We start from the raw sequence: 14,886 nt of genomic DNA, 5'->3' as shown, positions 1-14,886 counted from the left end.
CTCACAGAAAAAATTCCCATACAAAGGGAATGAACAAATCACCAAATCCCCGAGACCTTCTGGACAACACTTAAATGTCAATCTCTTAAGGGAAAGAATCAAATCCCATAAGGGAGCATGTGACACGTATAAATCACAAACCGCATATCTCTTGTCTCCATCAATCATATGGAGATGCAGTGACGGTGATTAGTGTATAATAATTGGAACGATCTCACCTCCGGACTTCCTTTTTCGGTAAGGGTAAGACCACTCACAAAACATCCGCAGCCTCTGGGAGGGGGGATGCCCACAATTCTGGCCGCACACATGCCTGTCCACGCTGTCAGGAAAGTAATTTTAACCCCAAAATACCAGACACATTTCCCTACGCATTTCGTTGTGTGTAACTCATCAGGGGAAACTAATGTATAGTCCCTCCAACTCAATGGGGGACCCTAAACATAGGGGTATGCAAGCAATGGAGATTGCTTGCATACCCCCCGCCCCTCCCAGATGCTGCGGATGTTTTGTGAGTGGTCTTACCCTTTTTTTTAATTCAAATAAATTTTTATTAAGAATAACAAGATAAATGACATGTTACATTCTCATTTTCAATACAAAGCTTTTTTTCCCCCCCCTTCAAACATTCCCCTTCAATCCCACCACCCCCCAACCCCACCCAACAAAGCAGCTCACCTTGCTTAGCACTTCCATCATTAGACCAATATACTATCTAATCCCTCGGCCAATAATATAAGCCACATTTAACATTACCATTAATTAGGAACCTTAATTAACTCTCCCTCTATAATACCCCTATCCCATAGCAATCCACGGACACCACATTTTATTGAACATTTCGATTTTCCCTCTTTTTTTTTTATAAAACCCCTTTTCCAGTGTCAGGCCCTGCTTCACATACTGGAGGAACTCTCCTCTTGACGGCGGTTCTTCCCTAATCCAATTTCGAGCTATTACCTTCCTAGCCATGTATAACAATCTGGCAATAGCTATCTTCAGGTTGTTATCCACTCCAATCTCATCCACACATCCCAACAAGCACACAACTGGATCCCTTGGCACCTTACATCCATACGCACCTTCCATACGACTCAAAACTACCACCCAAAAAGCAGCCAGTCTCGGACACGTCCACATCATATGGAGTATATCAGCATCTGCAGTTTTACACCTCGGGCATTCAGAATCATCACGCAAACCAGCCTTATATAGCACCATCGGTGACTTATAAACCCTGTGTATCACATAGAGCTGTGACAGTCTATACGGTTCGCTCAGTGACAATCGTGGGACCCATTCTAGCACCGACTCCCAAGTCTCATTCTCCATTGGACCCAGATCCCTCTCTCACTTAGCTCTCGCCATTATTGGAAACCCCAATAGGAAAGTGTGCAACAGATCTTTATACAAAGTAGATATGACTCCCCCAGTAGTCCCTTCATTACACACATACTCCAGTACTATATCCCTCTGAATTCCAATACCTTCGTTTCTACTCTGAGCTCCAAAAGCATGCCTCATCCGCAAATACTGAAATTCCCCCACAGTCCCAAGACCAAATTCCGCCTGTAATTGGGAAAATGATTTCAATTCACCTCGCTCAATTATTTGATACGCGTACTGAATCCCTTTGACCTGCCATTCTGTCAGTACCCCCAGTGCCTCAAACTCCTGTAAGTTGCTGTTATGCCATAGCAGTGAGAATCTAGTCAAATCTGTGACCCCCCGTATATGTCTCAGCCTACCCCACAGCCTGCGTATCAACAACACAGTCGGGTATAATTTCCCCAGAGCCCCCAGGGATCCATCCTCCAAACATTGTACCACTGGCCTTCTTTTTGTCACCACTTCCATCAGCCGCTGTACCGCTCCTGATGACCCTTCATGCGCCCAGCCTTTTAAATGCTGACTCTGGGCGGCAAGAAAATATATTTCAGGGTTAGGCAATGCCAATCCCCCATCTTCCTTGGGTCGCTGAAGTGTCTCCAGTTTGATACGCGGATGCTGTCTCCCCCATATCAAATTCCTGAACAGAGAGTTAATCTGTCTAAATCTCCCGCGTGGTATCCAAACTGGCGCATTATGAAGAATATACAGTATTTTTGGCATCAAAATCATTTTAATAAGATTCACCCTACCTACCACAGATAAATGCAGTTTAAGCCAAGCATCCGCTTTCGCCTTAAGAACACCTAAGATTGGAGTCAGATTTCTATGTATATAGTCAGTAACAGGCATAGATACCCATATTCCAAGGTACTTAAATTGGCTAGTCACCTCCAGTCGCCCATCCTCCAGTGGCTCCCCACCAACATCATCCACCTTAAACAAGACAGACTTACTCCAGTTTATCCTAAGTCCCGACACCGATCCGAAATGCTCAATAATCCCAATGGCTCCCTCCAAGGACGTACCCGGGTCAGCCAGAAATAGCAGAATGTCATCCGCATACAACGCCACCCTTTCTTCAATCATCCCATATTTAAACCCAGTCACCTCATCAGACCGTCGAAGCTTAGCAGCCAGTGGTTCCACAGCCAGAGCAAACAAAAGAGGAGAGAGCGGACACCCCTGTCTCGTCCCTCTAGCCAGTTGTATGGTCCGTGATAACTCCCCATTTACCCTAACCCTAGCCATCGGCATCGAGTACATCAGTCGAATCCAGGATATGAACTGCGGTCCAAACCCCATACTCCGGAGCACCTGCCAGAGATACCCCCACTCCACACTATCGAACGCCTTATGAGCGTCTAAAGATGCAATAACTCTCTGGCCACAGTTGTCGGATCTGAGTTGCAAATTCATATACAGCCTTCGTAAGTTGATCGCAGTGGACCGATCAGGCATAAAGCCGGACTGGTCTGAGTGCACCAGGCCGGAAATAACACTTGTCAACCTCATCGCCAACACCTTAGTCAGAAGTTTAACGTCTGTAGTAAGCAAGGAGATTGGCCGATATGAATCCGGCTGTGTCGGGTCCTTCCCCTCCTTAGGAATCACCACTATTATGGCCTCCCGCATAGATGCCGGTAGACGACCGCCACTCCTAGCCTCCTCCAGAAGTACCCTTAATTTAGGGATCAGCACTTCCCCAAAGTTTTTATAAATTTCAGCAGGAAATCCATCTACGCCAGGTGCTTTCCCATTAGCCATAGACTGCAGTGCCCGACCCAATTCCTCCTCCGTAATGGGAGCTTCCAAATCTTCTCTATCTATGTCACTCAGCCTTGGGAGCTCCAATTCCTCAAGGAACGCCACCGTGTCCTCCACCGACCCATCTACCTGAGAGGAATATAGGTCCGCATAAAAATCCGCAAAAATGTCCAAAATCTCTGAAGTCTCAGAGACAGCCACACCGCTCCCCGATACCAAAGAATGAACAAAGGAAGTGTTTCTCTGGGCAGAAGCCACCATCGATAGCTAATGACCCACAGATTCGCCCTCCTGGTAAAAAGCCAGATTCATGAATTCCCTCTTCCTTTCAGCCTTACCGAGCAATACCTCCTCCAACTGACTCTGAGCTGCCTTTAGCCTCCTCCCAGCTTCCGGAGTACCCGCTATTACCATCTCATCCTCGGCTATCCTCAGCCCTTCAACCGCCAACCTCTCTGTCTCGCTTGATTTCCTCTTACACCGAGTGGTCTTACCCTTACCGAAAAAGGAAGTCCGGAGGTGAGATCGTTCCAATTATGTTTTATTTCGATATTCTTATGTGGTTGGTTATACCAATTTTAGCAAAAATACATTAAAAGTTATTTTTTATATATTAGTCACACCCTGCTTTGATATACTGTTTGTTGATTGGTGGATATCCCGTTTTTTGATTCAGATAGGGGGAAGGGAGAGGTTGTGAGATTAGATAAGGAACAGAGGCGGGTGAAGATGAGGTCTAGTGTATGTCCCTCTGTGTGGGTGGCTGTGGAGGACCACTGAGTGAGTCCAAAGGATGAAGTAAGGGCCAGGAGCTTGGAGGCTGCTGGCTGGCGGGTGTCAGTAGGGATATTAAAGTCACCCATGATGATGGTGGGGATGTCAGCAGAGAGAAAGTGAAGGAGCCAGGTGGAGAATTGGTGGATGAAGGCAGTGGCTGAGCCCGGTGTTCGGTATATTACAGCCATTTGAAGATTGGAGGGAGAGTAGATACGGACAGAGTGAACCTCGAAAGAAGGGAGGATAAGGGAGGGTGGGGGTTGGATAGGGTTGAAGGAGCAGTTTTTAGAAAGGAGGATACCCACTCCTCCGCCATGTCATTGGAGGCCACCGTAGCTCAGTGCTGCAGGCGAGGCCATGTCAGGGGGCGTCAGCCAGGTCTCAGTGAGGGCCAGGAAGGAAAGGTTTCGGGAAGTAAAGAGATCGTGGATCACATGGAGCTTGTTGCATATAGAGCAGGCATTCCAAAGTGCCCCAGAGAGAGGAAGCAGGGGGTGGGGGTCAGTGGCACAGATTTTAAGTGTGAGGGGTTGTGATAGTTTCTCATAAGGTACCGTCACACACTGGCATTTTGATCGCTACGACGGCACGATTCGTGACGTTGCAGCGATATATCCGTGACGTTCCAGCGATCTCGCTGTGTCTGACACGCTCCTGCGATCAGGGACCCCGCTGAGAATCGTACGTCGTAGCAGATCGTTTGAAACTTTCTTTCGTCGTCTAGTGTCCCGCTGTGGCGGCATGATCGCATGGTGTAACAAAGGTGTGCACGATATTGTATACGATGTGCGCATAGTAACCAACGGCTTCTACATAGCACATAGGTCATTAAATTATCGCTCCTGCGTCGTACATTGCAAAGTGTGACAGCAGTCTACGACGCTGGAGCGATATTGTGGAGCGTCACGGATCGTGCCGTCGTAGCGATCAAAATGCCACTGTGTGACGGTACCCATAGTGTGAGAAGGATAGGGGTGAGGATTAGTGATGAATGAGATGGGGGGGGGGGGGAGGGGGGTGCAACTTATACCATTCAAATGACCAAGAAACGAAGCCAGGTGAGAGGAGAGGGAGTGGAGGAAAGGAGGTGGAGGACAGTCTACAGCAGGAGACAATTAGCAGATTGCAGTTAATACAACATTTGTCTACCAAAAATGAAGACAGAGGCAGGATAACATCAAAAGTTGGGGCTAGGTGTGAGGAGCACAGACATGTCAATATGCAGTCAGAAAATTTCAGAATGATACAGGAATTCAAGTCAGGGAAAAAGAATCAAAGTACAACTTAGAACAGAGGGAGAGAAGTACATGGGATTCAGGGGTGCAGTGGGTATTCCAGGATAGGAGATAGTTCAGACGTACCAGTCAAGTGGCCAGTGCTACATTTGGGACAGTCAGGGGTTTTCCACTACTAGCATAGCTCCTCAACTTTGATTAATGTCCCATTTGGCATGAAGGGCAGCATGGTGGCTCAGTGGTTAGCCCTATTGCTTTGGAACGCTGGATTCAAATCTCACCACCAAACACAACATGTTCAAGGAGTCTGTATGTTCTCTCCATGTTTACGTAGGTTTCCTCCCACACTCCAGATACATACTGATAGGGATTTTAGATTGTGAGCCCCTTTGGGGACAGCAATGATGATGTATGTAAAATACTGTGGAATATGATAGCATTATATAAGTGATGAATAATTTTTTTTTAAAAAGCTGGTGAGATAAGATTTCAATCAAAGCTGAGTGGGCATTCAAGCAGAGAAGCGTGCTGTGATTGAACTCTAAGGCTATGTGCCCACTTTCAGGATTGTTCACAGAATTTTCATGATCAAAACCGGACTCCTTTCACAGGAAATTCGCTCGCGTTTTTTTTCTGGAGCGTCCCAATACAATAATATAGCCGCAAATCTGCAGATTTTCCGCAAAATGAATTAATTTTTTTTTGCGCGAAAAAAAAAAACGCAGCATGGGCACACATTGTGGAATGCATTAAAATAATGGGATGCTTAATGAAAGCGTTTTGGCAGCTGAAAAGCGCCGCAAAAAAACGCTAAAAATCTGGAACGTGGGCACATAGCTTTAGTGGTCTATCCAGATCTTTAATGGGTTTACATTGCATCTGTGAATGTCAGGGCTCCTTCTGTGTGCCTGGCAGCACACTGGACTTTTAGATGCTGCTGTGTTGAGTTGCAGCCATATCCCTTTGCCTCTTCAATCAGCTGAATGATTGTGTCTGACATCCAACATAGCCTGTGGTATTGAAAGATTATCAATATGTTGGGTAGCGGACTCTAGGATAGGCCAATTTGATAATCCCTTTCCTGGATATCTTTCCTTGTTTCATGTATCTAAGGGGTAAGTTTTCTCTTTGTGGAGAGTGACATGCCAAGTCTGCCAGTATGAGGAGACCCAAATACCTTGCATGCTCAATTGGGAAATGAAAAAATTGTTTCAGGTGCAGAGCCATATGTATAAATTGATCTATCAGATGGATATTTTTTTTGCTGAGGTTCTCTATATAAAGTAATTCCTACAGATGAGTTGTGTCTGACCCCAGGCGTTATGTCCTGATGTTTGCGTCAACTTTACAATGTAGGCGAAGGTTACCGCCTCTCTGTGCCCATGCACAACACTGCAGCCACATAGCGCTGCATAGAACTAGAACACTGGGTGGGCGCTGATTGTGTCCTTCATGATTGATCCATCTCCTGCATGACTGTTTTGTTTTGTTGTAGGAGCAGGGAAACCGAATTCCTAACTTTAGTGTGTACCTGTCCTTAGTGACCCCATATGATGCTTCCTGCAGTGCGGAGTCGCAAGGTTTCTCCATAGCTCCATACTATGGCATCTCATCCGTAAAATAATTTTCCTTCCAATGCACACATATGGAATCCAAAGTGATAAACATCTGTTTGCCTCAATATGACACATACAGCTACAGTAAAGGCCCAGGCACCACCATAAATTAGGCCTTGCCAGTCAGTCAATATTCCCAGTGTTGTGCTTGACACTAAAGGTACCGTCACACTAGACGATATCGCTAGCGATCCGTGACGTTGCAGCGTCCTCGCTAGCGATATCGTCCAGTGTGACAGGCAGCAGCGATCAGAATCCTGCTGGGAGATCGCTGGTCGGGGAAGAAAGTCCAGAACTTTATTTCGTCGCTGGACTCCCGCAGACATCGCTGAATCGGCGTGTGTGACACCGATTCAGCGATGTCTTTGCTGGTAACCAGGGTAAACATCGGGTAACTAAGCGCAGGGCCGCGCTTAGTAACCCGATGTTTACCCTGGTTACCATCCTAAAAGTAAAAAAATAAACACTACATACTTACCTACAGCTGTCTGTCCTCCAGCGCTGTGCTCTGCTCTCCTCCTGCTCTGGCTGTGAGCGTCGGTCAGCCGGAAAGCAGAGCGGTGACGTCACCGCTCTGCTTTCTGGCTGCCCGGCGCTCACAGCCAGACCAGAGAAGCAGAGCGCCGAGGACAGACAGCGGTAGGTAAGTATGTAGTGTTTGTTTTTTTTTACTTTTTAGGATGGTAACCAGGGTAAACATCGGGTTACTAAGCGCGGCCCTGCGCTTAGTTACCCGATGTTTACCCTGGTTACCGGGGACCTCGGGATCGTTGGTCGCTGGAGAGCTGTCTGTGTGACAGCTCTCCAGCGACCAAACAGCGACGCTGCAGCGATCCGGATCGTTGTCGGTATCGCTGCAGCGTCGCTATGTGTGACGGTACCTTAAGTAATAAACGGGATGCGGTGTTAATTTTTCCCTAATTACTGTGTTGATGATCTCCTTTTATGAACCTGTGTACGCACTAAAGAAGTACTTGTGGTTTCAGGATTATCCATGAAGACGGATATTCAGAAGAAGAGTGCAAGCAATACAAAGTGGTTGTCTACAGCAACACAATCCAGTCCATAATTGCTATCATACGAGCCATGGGAAGACTGAAGATTGATTTTGGAGATGTGACGAGAGCTGTAAGGGCTAAGTCCATGTTGTAGTTCATGTTCTGCTTCTTCGCATTAAAACCGCTTTAAGAGATTACATATTAACTTATTTAATTCCCTTTCGGTTGTACTCAGGATGATGCCCGGCAGCTGTTTGTTTTAGCCAGTAGTGCCGAGGAAGGTATTCTCTCCCCAGAGCTTGCAGGGGTCATTAGGAGGCTGTGGAAAGATGCTGGAGTGCAGGAATGCTTCGGCCGATCCCGGGAATACCAACTCAACGACTCTGCCTCCTAGTAAGTGGAAGAAGTGATGAAGGAAAAACCAATGGAAGCAATTAGTGGGGATTTTAAAGTTCTGTTGAGGCTCATCTCATAAAATATTTATTTTGTCAAAGCTACTTAAATGATCTGGATCGGATCTCGCAGGCCAATTACATTCCTACCCAACAAGATGTGCTCCGGACGCGTGTCAAAACTACGGGTATTGTGGAAACGCATTTCACATTCAAAGACCTTTACTTTAAGTAAGTCACACCCGCTGATTTATCTTTTTTCAGTAGCCTTTTATCTTAATATGAAACTATTCTTTGTTTTTGTTTTTTCCACAAAAATATCATTGTTTGACTCTAGATTCATTTTTATTTGTATCAACGTGTAAGACTATACGTCACAGATGCGTATTTTACGAGATGAACCACTGAAGATCTCTGAGGCGGCATCCTGCTGTAGAAGTGCCATTGATGTACCTTGGATCTGTACGAGAATCGGCCCCATTGTCATTCAATGGCTTGTCTATTTGGAATCCGCAGAAATAAAATCCATGGAAATAATAAGCATGAACATTTTTTCCCCCAATGGGAAAAAAAATCTACCCAGATTCTAACTAGATCATTAAATGGGGTTACACAAAACTTATGCAACAGATTTTGACACTGAATTCATACTAAAATATATATTTAAAAAATTCTTAAAATCTGCCAGTAAAAATACTTTTAGTTTCAATGAGAAACTCTCAAATTGTGAACATGGTGCATTTTTTATTCACTCGATGTATCGTTTTTTTTCTATAAATCAACATGGTTTTTTACTCCAAATACACATATTAAGTGTTATAGGAAATATGAGAGTTGACTTATATTTAGTGATGAGCGAATATACTCGTTACTCGAGATTTCCCGAGCACGCTCGGGTTTCCTCCGAGTATTTTTTAGCGCTCGGAGATTTACTTTTTCTTGCCGCAGCTGAAAGATTTACATCTGTTAGCGAGCATAAGTACATGTGGGGATTCCCTAGCAAGCAGGCAACCCCCACATGTCCTTATGCTGGCTAACGGATGTAAATCATTCAGCTGAGGCGATGAAAACTAAAAACTAAATCTCCAAGCACTAAAAAATACTCGGAGGACCCCCGAGCGTGCTCGGGAAAACTCGAGTAATGGGTATATTCTCTCATCACTACTTATGTTCTTTTTTTTTTTTTTATCACACTGAATGTATTGTCTGGGCCTACCTTTGTGTTTTAGCTTGCTCTGCATATATTTATTACTCCAACTTTTTTATGCAGGATGTTTGATGTTGGAGGACAGCGATCAGAAAGAAAGAAGTGGATCCATTGTTTTGAAGGTGTAACCGCAATCATCTTTTGTGTGGCACTCAGTGACTATGACTTGCTTTTGGCTGAGGATGAAGAAATGGTAAGCGAGATAGTCAGGTTTTACAATTGTGTCATAGGGTTTCCATAAAAATACACAGATTACTTATGCGGTGTTGCAGGAATAATGAAAATATGTATTTGCTTGGTAAGCTGAAAGTGCAGGTTAGCTGTAATGTAAAAAATCACTTTAAATTGTTCTGCGCCTCCATGTTCCCCATAGTAGGCACAGTGCGAAAGTGGTTGCCAGTCCAGTGTGTCAGACACGGATACAGCACCATGGTGTGCACCGAACCTGTCTTTCTGAGGACTTCCAGTGCATCAAGTAGCCCGACTCTGATATTGAACACAAAATAGCTTTGAGACGGCCTTCATGATCATGTATTATATTAGTGGAGCACTTGACCCGTATTACTTACCCTTGGCAAACCCTGTGCATCTATGCGTTGGACATTATTGGCGCAGTGCACCGAGGCTTTTTTCTATGCACTACATTTGCCCAGCACTTTCAGATCATCAAGCTACATATTCAAGTAAAATAATGTATAAGTTCATCCTTTACTTGAATACATTATTTGAAACCCATTTAATTATTTTTTTAAACCTGAAAAATATCATAATTTGCATAGCGTGTTTTCGGTAAAAATGCAGTTTGTGAAAAATTAGCAGCTAATGTTGTTCAATTGGGCTGTTCCGATGAGAGGGTTTTTCAACAATCCAATCATTGGCACTACATCAGACGCCGGCAGATCTATGAATGCAACGGCAATACGGACCACTTCTTGCTTGGAGTTTGACGGGTCTTACGCCTCATTTGTGTGCATTTTTACACATTCTGTTTTTTGACTGGGTCCAAAATGTGGATATAAATATTTAAACCCTGCTGCAGACTGTAAAATAATGGACTATTTTAGAAGAACAATGGAGCATCCAATCTGCTTACAGGCAAGTGCAATACAAAGCTCATAGGCTGCTTCTTAATGCAACGATGTGGTCATCTGTAAACCACAATTGACTATGCCCCCACATATGTACCCTTAACTTCCTGTAGGGAAATGGCACTGTAACCTAGATTACATTTGTCATACAGTGCATTCACAATCAACATTTGTCTCTCACAGCTGAAGTGTATCTACGATAAAAATTACACAGCTCTCCATTCTTTGTAGGTGGGAAAACGTGCAAAATTGGCAGTGTATGTTAGTGCTTACAGAGGGCTGTTGTATTCCATTGTTAGTGATCAGTGCTAAATAGTTTTTTCTTCAATTTAGTTCTTTTTATTCTCTCTTCAATAGAATCGGATGCACGAGAGCATGAAGCTGTTTGACAGTATTTGCAACAACAAATGGTTTATTGACACCAGCATAATCCTCTTCCTCAACAAGAAGGACTTGTTTGAAGAGAAGATCAGCAGGAGCCCACTTACAATCTGCTACCCCGAATACTCAGGTATATGAGGCATGTGGCCCACGGCTGGAGCACTAGATCTTAGTCTGGATCAGCGCTTCGTTATTATACCACTGCGTGCAATTCTCTTTAATTACTGTTCGTTTTCCAGGCTCTAGTACATATGAAGAGGCAGCTGCCTATATTCAGTGCCAGTTTGAGGACCTCAACAGAAGAAAAGACACAAAAGAGATTTACACACATTTCACCTGTGCCACAGACACAAAGAATGTGCAGTTCGTGTTTGATGCAGTGACAGATGTGATCATAAAAAGCAACCTTGTGGAGTGTGGCCTTTACTAACCTGGAAGTACAAGTAAGTACCATCTGCACAGTGAGGATGCGTGTGTGGCCACAAAGCTGCGGCTTCTTGCTGCAACACCCAAAATGTGTCTGACAAAGATCTAGTCTGTGTGTGTATGTAATATATATGTGTATGGTGAGGTCTGGTGGGTTTGGGCTACATATACCTAATTTGCATGGGGACCTAAATCCCCTTATGAAATAAGGATGCATGATCGGCCAATACAGGCATGATTGGTTGTTGGGAAGATGGAGCAACAGCTTGCTATACGCATCAATGGTCATTTTGAGAATGAGTAATGTACTTTCTGTAAGCCTGTGTTCACACGTTGTGGTTTTTTTTGCTGCAAAAAAAGCATTGTTTTATTGTCCCAGCAAAGTGAATGAGATTTCTAAAATCTCATGCATGTGACTTTTTCTTTTCTTGCAGTTTTGCAACTTTTTTTCCTCCTATTTTAATGCATAGGGAAAAAATGCTGTGAATACTGAACGTGTGCGCACACCCAAATACTTAGCTGCTCAAATTTGTACTAATATTTCATACCTCCAAGGGCGATAGTCATTAGCTTACCCTCCTATTTACCTGCTGGTACTGTTTGATTTGCGATAGCTGTTTGCTCTTCCTCTGTGGCCCGCTACTGCTCCTACTATTACTCATTATTTGCTTTCTCTGCTAGTAAATGTATGAAAGAAGAGATTCACCAGAAGTGCCAATCTAGGTTGAGTTATTGCTGCCTGTCTGCCCTATTGGGGGTGATGCCTCCATGATCCATCGGGAGCTTGCCAGTCTATACTGCTATTATAGTCCAATGGTGCTTTCTCCTCTCAGCATATACCCTGGCCATTTGTGAGATCAGCGTGTTAGGTCCGTTCCTACTGTCCAGCGAATTGCGCCCAATCACAGGTACAGTAGAGAGGGCTGATGTAGTAGAGCCCATCAGTCAGGAGGTGCTGTCCCAGCTTGCGCCACCTATTGGAGAATCCACAGTATAGGGGCATGTCTTTGCTGAGTGTACGGGTACTGTCCATGCAGCATGATCAGTCATACTGCAGAGACTAGAAGGAAAGGAGTGACATTTTGTAGTGCAGATTGGTTCGATAATGCCATCTCATAATAGGAGGGCTAATTGAAGAAAAAAAAAAAAAACTAACAGAAAAACTCTGCTCAATGGTAGCAGCAGGATGCACACAGGGTGTGGGATGAGGGGCAGATTAGGTATAAATACTACAAGTCCCAGCAGATCACAGCACATTACGGAAGATTTCGCATCTACTTTGCACTCTTCCATCCCTGAGTGAAATAAACTGTAATACGGTAAGTATTTTTCAGTACACTGTTTGGCTGTCATTGCTCAGTCTGTACTGACCTTCCAATCACATTGATTGCGACAGGGGGCACCACTGTTGTCATAGCTCCTTCTTGTTACTAAGACAGCACTAAACATAATCTTCACTTTACACCAACATAAGGTGGCTTCTAATTAGACTTAATCAGAAAAACTGCAATTGGTATGGTAAGGATTGATCAGTCAATAGCAGCAGGGTTGGACTGGCCCACCGGGGGATTCTTCGCTGCGCCCAGGCACTGACATCTGCTAGCACAGGGAACATAAGTCAGGTGTGCCAGCAATGCGCATACCGACTGCTCTCCCTGGTTGTCTTAACTGGGAGGAGCGGTGACATTAAAAGTAATCAGTCCCCCTCTATCACTCTCGACTGAGCCCCCTCTCCCTGTATCTCCCCTGACTGTGCCACCTCCCCCTGTATTACTCCTGACTGTGCCCCCTCCCCCTGTATTACTCCTGACTGTGCCCCCTCCCCCTGTATTACTCCTGACTGTGCCCCCTCCCCCTGTATTACTCCTGACTGTGCCCCCTCCCTCTCTATCGCCCCTGACAGTGTCCCCTTCTCCTGTATCACCCCTGCTGAACCCCCTCTCCTTATCTCTTCTGACTGCGCCCCCCATTGTATCACCCCTGACTGTGCCTCCATCCAGTTTATCACCCTGACTGAGCCCCTCTCCCCCTGTATTACCCCTGACTGACTGTGTCCCCTACACCTGTATCACCCCTGCTAAACCCTCTCCCCCTGAATCACACTGTACTGCGCATCCTCCCCTGTATCATTCCTGACAGCGCCACCTCTCTATGTATTACCCCTGACTGACTGTTTCCCCTCCCCCTGTATCAACCCTGCAGAACCTTCTCCCCCTGTATGACTCCTGACTGAGCCCCTCTATTACCCCTGACTGACTGTTTCCCCTCCCCCTGTATCAACCCTGCGGAACCCTCTCTCCATGCATCACCCCTGACTGTGGCACCTCCCCATGCATCACCCTGACTGAGCCCCTCTTCTCTGTATCACCACTGACTGTGCCACCTCCCCATGCATCACCCTGACTGAGCCCCTCTTCCTACTGTATCACCCCTGACTGTGCCACCTCCCCATGCATCACCCTGACTGAGCCCTTCTTCCTCTGTATCACCCCTGACTGTGGCACCTCTCCATGCATCACCCTGACTGAGCCCCTCTTCTCTGTATCGCTCCTGACTGTGGCACCTCCCCATGCATCACCCTGACTGAGCCCCTCTTCCTCTGTATCACCCCTGACTGTGCCACCTCCCCATGCATAACCCTGATTGAGCCCTTCTTCCTCTGTATCACCCCTGACTGTGGCACCTCTCCATGCATCACCCTGACTGAGCCCCTCTTCTCTGTATCGCTCCTGACTGTGGCACCTCCCCATGCATCACCCTGACTGAGCCCCTCTTCCTCTGTATCACTCCTGACTGTGCCACCTCCCCATGCATCACCCTGACTGAGCCCCTCTTCCTCTGTATCACTCCTGACTGTGCCACCTCCCCATGCATCACCGACTGAGCCCCTCTTCCTCTGTATCACTCCTGACTGTGCCACCTCCCCATGCATCACCCTGACTGAGCCCCTCTTCCTCTGTATCACTCCTGACTGTGCCACCTCCCCATGCATCACCGACTGAGCCCCTCTTCCTCTGTATCACTCCTGACTGTGCCACCTCCCCATGCATCACCCTGACTGAGCCCCTCTTCCTCTGTATCACTCCTGACTGTGCCACCTCCCCATGCATCACCGACTGAGCCCCTCTTCCTCTGTATCACTCCTGACTGTGCCACCTCCCCATGCATCACCCTGACTGAGCCCCTCTTCCTCTGTATCACTCCTGACTGTGCCACCTCCCCATGCATCACCGACTGAGCCCCTCTTCCTCTGTATCACTCCTGACTGTGCCACCTCCCCATGCATCACCCTGACTGAGCCCCTCTTCCTCTGTTTCGTTCATGACTGTGCCACCTCCCCATACATCACCCTGACTGAGCCCCTCTTCCTCTGTATCACCCTTGACTGTGCCACCTCCCCATGCATCACCCTGACTGAGCCCCTCTTCTTCTGTATCACCCCTTACTAAAAGTTTTCTTCCCCAACTACTAACAAATTGCCCTTCATAAAAAGTTATGGCCTTCTAGGTGGCAGAGAGGTTTCTGTAAAAAGTGTATGGGGGGATGTGAGGGAAAGCTCTTTTGATATTACTCCAATGTCATGCATAAGTGATTTAGGACCCCCACCACT

At 46.1% G+C, this 14,886-nt stretch overlaps 2 protein-coding genes across 2 annotated transcripts in view; both read left to right on the top strand.

Moving 5' to 3' along the window:
* The window catches only part of AMPD2 (adenosine monophosphate deaminase 2), a 285,686-nt gene that overhangs the window by 54,028 nt on the left and 216,772 nt on the right, over window positions 1-14,886 (top strand). The window lies entirely within an intron of this gene.
* GNAI3 (G protein subunit alpha i3) overlaps window positions 1-14,886 on the top strand; it is a 61,746-nt gene that overhangs the window by 44,380 nt on the left and 2,480 nt on the right. Inside the window, exons 3-8 of the mRNA XM_069756342.1 lie at window positions 7,771-7,912; window positions 8,018-8,175; window positions 8,277-8,405; window positions 9,445-9,574; window positions 10,827-10,980; window positions 11,090-11,293. Coding sequence (XP_069612443.1) covers window positions 7,771-7,912; window positions 8,018-8,175; window positions 8,277-8,405; window positions 9,445-9,574; window positions 10,827-10,980; window positions 11,090-11,280 — 904 coding nt within the window. The 3' untranslated portion in view covers window positions 11,281-11,293. The remainder of the gene's footprint in view (window positions 1-7,770; window positions 7,913-8,017; window positions 8,176-8,276; window positions 8,406-9,444; window positions 9,575-10,826; window positions 10,981-11,089; window positions 11,294-14,886) is intronic.

The sequence above is a fragment of the Ranitomeya imitator genome, chromosome 3, assembly GCF_032444005.1.
Source record: "Ranitomeya imitator isolate aRanImi1 chromosome 3, aRanImi1.pri, whole genome shotgun sequence".
NCBI lineage: Eukaryota > Metazoa > Chordata > Amphibia > Anura > Dendrobatidae > Ranitomeya > Ranitomeya imitator.
Note: the sequence above shows the minus strand (reverse complement) of the source record. Positions and strands in the feature narration are given on the sequence as shown.